General features: G+C 39.8%; 1 protein-coding gene across 1 annotated transcript in view; it reads right to left on the bottom strand.

Moving 5' to 3' along the window:
• The window catches only part of LOC138059198 (TBC1 domain family member 16-like), an 11,328-nt gene extending 6,107 nt beyond the window's left edge, over window positions 1-5,221 (bottom strand). The window contains exons 1-2 of the mRNA XM_068904748.1: window positions 4,239-5,221; window positions 1,148-1,296 (exon numbers count right to left, since the gene is read on the bottom strand). Coding sequence (XP_068760849.1) covers window positions 1,148-1,296; window positions 4,239-4,937 — 848 coding nt within the window. The 5' untranslated portion in view covers window positions 4,938-5,221. The remainder of the gene's footprint in view (window positions 1-1,147; window positions 1,297-4,238) is intronic.
• Window positions 5,222-6,193: the final 972 nt, after the last annotated feature.

Genomic DNA, 6,193 nt, shown 5'->3' with positions numbered 1-6,193 from the left:
GTTTAGTGAGAAACGTGGTGTATGGGGAAATCTAGAGACAAGGCGAACTGTTGTCTCCCTATGCAAAAGCCTGACTTCTCGGGTTTGAGGAATGAGTAAAACCATTTAAGGATGTGTGGCAGCCAGGGTTGGGCATAACCTGCTGTGAGGAATGCAGGGTAAGTCAACCACCCCTTCCCTAAACTGAATAGTTTTACTCCAGCGAATAGAAACACGGGTACCCCAACTAAAAAAATTGAAGTCCACCCTGGTAAGCTGCTTAGAGGGGTCAAATTTGACGTGTGACGCATGGGACAATGCAAGCACAAAAGGATGTAAGGGGAGAGCACGCAGAATGCCGGCAAATAGTGACTTTAGGGGCCAGTTATCTAGGAGGGGATTGGGCAGACCGGATTCTTTGTGTAAGATACCTGTCAATAATGTTGAGATAGCTTTTGACTGAGGCACTCTACTTGAATAGTATGCAGGAGAGAATAATGTGACATTGTTACTTTACATTGACATAATTATGTACATGATTGGCTGTACAAGTTGTGTACTACATCAGTATACACGTGTATATGTATATGTATATGTATATATATATGTATATATATATATTTTTTTTGCACCTTGGTTACAACAATGCAAAGTCTGTTGCTAATAGCAAAATAATGCTAGCTGCCAGACTCTCTGATCCCTACACTATGGTCACCTAGATTACATTAATAATGAGGTATCAATATCCATTTCGATACAACTATCAGGGATTGCAAATCATAAATTTCTCAAGGCAATAATCGCCCTAAAGTCACCGACATTCTACCAACAGATTACTGACAGTTGGCCAACAGTTGGCCAACAGATGGCCTAAAAGCAGATATCTTTTCAGCAAAAAATAAATAAAGCCGTCGGCCGACAGTTGGCTAACAGTTGGCCGACTGTCAGTGGAGGTCACGAGCTGTTATTCACAATTACCAACTGGATGTTTCAGGTCGTTAACAAGGATGGAACTATTGGTTCCTTCAAGATGCGACAGAAAATTCTTTACAACGGATTAATATGTATAATGACCAAAACAACTTCTGTTTTAAGTATAATTAAATCCTACACGCTAGCATGTACCAAAATTGAGGTAATATAAGGAATTAGTATTGTTAATATTTACCGTGATAGCTCTATTTCCATGTACTGTGTTTCCTTCTCTTTTTTCAGCAATTCTCTCTCCTGAGCAGTTGAAACAAATGGGAAGTAATGCAGCAGAAATTTCCAGGCTTCTTTTCTGACCTCAGGACTCAGACCACCAAAGAAGGTTGCCTAATTATCCAACACATAAACAAAAATTATATATTGATGAATTTCAAGGGATGAGAACAAGCAACAAATAAATAGACACACTAGATTTTAATTGACTGTCCAATTATCAGCACTCTTGCTACATTAAGGAAAAACAGTGCAGTGGGCCAATCTAAATTAATTTTAGAGTTACTGTAATTACATGTTAATAATAATAAAAACGTTCTTGGTGCGCATTTAAAAAATCTCAATGCGCTTACAATAAATAATAACAATAATAACAATAGCAAATTAGTAATAACCACACTAATTAAAAATTAAAACACAAGCTACAAAGGTATCATTGGTCATCAAGGAGGTGGCAATGAAAAAGGTAAGTTTTAAGTGCCGTTTTAAAAGTTGACAGAGACGAGGCTGACTTAATATGCTCAGGTATAGAGTTCCACAGTTTAGGAGCAGCGAAGGCAAACGCCCTCTCACCATAGTAGAGGGTATTAGGGCGGTACGAGTTCTGAAGTAAGGATTGCTTGGAGGAGCGAAGTGTCCGTGAAGGATTCCGAAACTTGAGTAGCTCACGGAGGTAAGATGGACCTTGATTGTGGAGACACTTAAACGTAAGAAGCAGGATCTTAAATTCCAGTCTGGCAGGTATAGGCAACCAGTGGAGATCCCTCAAAATAGGGGTCATATGGTCAGATCGACGAGCTCCTACAATCAGCCTAGCTGCAGTATTCTGAACTCTTTGTAGCTTAGCGAGTTCGTAAGAGGGCAGACCATATAGGAGACTGTTACAATAGTCTAGATGCGAAAATAGTCTAGATGCGAAATAACAAGTGAATTTACCAATCGCTTAAGTGGGTCCGGAGGTAGATACTTCCGAATGCGGCCAATAGAGTTAATGAAGAAGAAAGCTTTTTTACAAAGATCATTGATATGGCTGGATGAGGTGAAATTAGCGTCCATGATAACTCCAAGGTTTCGGGTCTTTGATGTAATGTCCACAGGGACTCCAGCAACCATGAACTAAGGTCCTAGTGAGGGACTTTTCACAAATCGAGATGTTAAACGCAAGACCTCTGTTTTTCCACGATTAGTCTGTAGCTTATTACATGTATTCCAGTCAAAGACAGCTTTAATACAAGTAGACAGAGAGTCAATAGCCAATTCAGGTGTTGATGGTTTCACTGCAATATAAAGCTGCGTATCATCAGCGTAAAACATACATTGAAGATTGAAGGTTGCTATAACGTCTTGGAGTGGAGCTATGTATAGTGTAAATAGTAACGGTCCCAAAATGGATCCTTGTGGTACACCATAGTGAAGGTTTCTAGGTGAAGAAGAAGATCCAGCAATATTTACTCTTTGTGTGTGTCCTCAAAGGTAAGAAGTGAACCAATTCAAAGCAATTCCTTTAAATCCGAAGTACAAATGGAGACGGGATAGTAATATATCATGGTCTAGGGTGTCAAATGCTGCCGAAAGATCGAGGAATATTAAAATGACATCATTGCAAGAATCAAGAGCATTCAAAATGTCATTAGTGACTCGTAGAAGTGCAGTCTCGGTGGAATGGTGTGCACGGTAAGCTGACTGAAGTGACGGAAATAAGGCATTATTGTTGAGGTAGCTGTAGGTCTGGATGGCAACAGACTTTTCTATGACTTTACTCATGGACGAGATGTTTGCAAGAGGTCGATAATTCTGATAAATTTCCGAATCAAGGTCTGGTTTCTTAAGTTTCGGACGAACGATCGACGTCTTGAGTGAAGTCGGAAACTCACCAGAGGCCAGTGATGCACTCACGATCCTAGCAATAATAGGCGCTAGCTCAAGCACATGCTGCTTCAGTACAGATGTAGGGATTGGGTCGAGATCACAAGTCTTAGGGGTGAGTGAACCCAAGACTCCTACGATATACGCGTGAGAAGGTATCTCAAAATCCGTTAAGTGACACGAAAGCTCCCTGCCCTCCACAAAGGCTGCCTCGGTGTTGTTAAGACCAGCGCGGATATCAGAGATCTTGTTGATGAAAAAGTCATTAAAGTCTTCAGCAAGTTGTTGAGATGACTGATGCGAAGGCAAAGCCAAGGGTTTAAGCTTGACTTGCTCAAACTGTGAAAAATTGCAATGGGTTTGCAATTTAATACTGCTAAAGCTTCTTTTGTGTATCTACCCTCTGATAAGTGGCAAGCAAGCCCCGGGGGGGGGGGGGGGGGACTCGATATATCTCTGGGTGGGGAGGTGCGGTGCGGCCCCTCATATCCTGACCCTGTTTAAGACAAATATCGCTGATTTTCCTACCCTGTTTAAGACAGAATCTGATTTTTGATACCCTGTATAAGACATTTAACCCGAAACCATACCCTGTGCAAGACAATAATAGATATCGAAACTCTTTCTTATTTAATCCATTGGCAATCACAAAACTACTTCATAAAACAATGGTGAACTTCTCATAACCAATGAACATCTTGTTCTCATTTTATGGAAATGGTTTGCAGTATTTTAAGACAAGACAAAGCAAAAATTGGCTGGGCTAAGGTAGCTCGAGTGAGCACGTGGAAAACGATTTTTCCCCAACAAAATGCATTCTAAATTTGCTGAGACACCCTGGCTAACATAATCTGTCTCTGAAAAATATCTATACCTACTGTACAAGCATGAAATGATGAACATCAAGGTATACTTATATAGGGCAGCCCTCACATCATAATAATAATGCAATCTTCACAAACAGCTGTTATTATTTTAAAATTTCATTTTTTACAAGTTTTTTTAATGAAACAGAATTTTTAATACGATGCTCGGACAAAAATCATTCCTAAGTTTACAACCGCGAAATATTATACATTAACTGAGACTAATCAGTAGGGGAGTGTCTCTTTAAAATTGGAACCAAAATACAAAAGAAGTCATTTTAAATTATCTTCCGGAATAAAATTAGCACTATAATAGCTCCTTACCTTACGAAAATTTGCCACGTCTTCAATCTGACCTCTTTCATTAAAAAAAAATCTCCATGTTTTTACTGGCATGGGATCGAATCTCCCTTCCTCAGGATGAAATCCTTGTTTTGGATTCCTTTTAGAAATAACGATAAAAGTTTTCCTTCGAATTTCTTTTCGATCCAAGGGTTCAAAAACTTGCGAACACCAATTCCAGTCCTCCAATATCTGAGTTATGTGGTCAACTCCACCATAGTGGAAGTGGAATACTTTGTAGTGATTTTCATGGTTGCCAATTACTAGCTGTCCACACGTTTCATCGTCTCGATCGTAAAATATCCTTAGGGTTTTCATTTCGCTAAGATCAACATTAAAAGTCTCTGGAGAGCTGCTTGAAATGAGCAGTCCCTTACATTCGATGCAGTTATCATCAAAATTCAAACTCTTCTTTTGTCCGCAGAGCAACGCGTTCGGTGTCCAAGTAACCAGAAGTCGAATGTGTCCGTTCTGTCGTGTTTTTGAATTTAACTTGAAGTATCCTGGTATGTGAGAGTCATCCAAAGTTGAGTTAACATGAACACAGACGTTGTTCTTGCAGAACATTAGTTCGTCGCTTTCGTCCATGTCATCTTCCGTGTCCACGTAAAAAGAACTTGAAAACGAAGAATCGTAAACAGCGGCTCCTTCGACCGCAAACTTAATCAAGTGGCTCAGCATTTCTGCAGCGAAATCAAAACCCCCAACTTAATGAGACGCTACCAGTGTTTTTTCGCTTCTTGTACGTAACTATAAAACAATTTAAATGATCGATCAGCTGTTAATAATCAGCACAGAAACAACGTAGATTTAGAAGAAGACGGAGATCCAGCCCGAACAGGACTTAATGATCGCTTAATCCGATATCGTTAGACTTTAAAAGGACATAGAAGAAAGCTGGGTCATGTAACGATCGATCGATCGTTCTTCCCTTACTTGGTTGTTGATAGATACTACTAACAACTCACAACTGCAGGGATTACGAGTGGTTTTCAATCCCCTGCGCGCATTTCGCGCATTCATCGTCACCAGTCCAGCTCAGTTCCAAGGGTGATAAAAGGTTGATAAAAGGTTCCTGGTAAACGTTGGCCCATTTAGCTGGCCTGTTTGGTATCAAATTGGCCAACATTCCCTTCATCCAGCCGCCTTTCAGACAGTTATCTATAATTTAGAAGGGTATGTTGGTTACCGCGCAGTGGATAATGACCGGGTAATTTGAAGTGCTGAAATCCCAGTCCATCTTGTCTTGGAAACGGACCCCTACCTCTCTGACCAGGGTAGGAACCCAGGACCTTCAAGGTTACACGGGAGGAGGCGGTGGGTGGTCCAGATCTTTCATAAGCCGGAAATGAGTATGGACAAGCACATTTAATGGGTGTGGTGGCTGCGTGGCTCTGAATAGCGACAGAATTTACCATGAAAAGGGACATTACTAAACAACGAAACATCGAAACAGCGAAACGAGGCACCAAAACACCATGTATGATCCCAGTTCCCATCATGCATTGAATACTAACCGACAAAGGTTAGATTTGAGATTAAAATAAACGTTATTGCTCCTAATCTCAGTCTTAATCTGAATCATAATAATTAGGCCTAAAACCTCAAATCTCAAATCCAACCTTTCTCGGTTAGTATTCAATCAGTATGATGATATGATGATATGATATGATATGATATGATATTTTATTATTTATGCACGGTAAAATCATCAGCTAAGATTACAAACAATGCTAAAATCTAAATTACAAAAGGTAAAATTTTAAAATGATTACAATAAAATACAATTACTATAATACTATATTAATTCTAAAGCTGCTTTCCATGAATGCCGTGCTTTATACTAAAATATGTCTTTAATCAGATTTTTGAAAAGCCCAAGAGACTCTGCTTGTCTCGCTTTGAGGGGTAAGCTATTCCAGACAGTAGCACCTCTA

This window comes from Montipora capricornis, chromosome 8 (assembly GCF_036669925.1).
Source record: "Montipora capricornis isolate CH-2021 chromosome 8, ASM3666992v2, whole genome shotgun sequence".
In the NCBI taxonomy this organism is placed as follows: domain Eukaryota; kingdom Metazoa; phylum Cnidaria; class Anthozoa; order Scleractinia; family Acroporidae; genus Montipora; species Montipora capricornis.
Note: the sequence above shows the minus strand (reverse complement) of the source record. Positions and strands in the feature narration are given on the sequence as shown.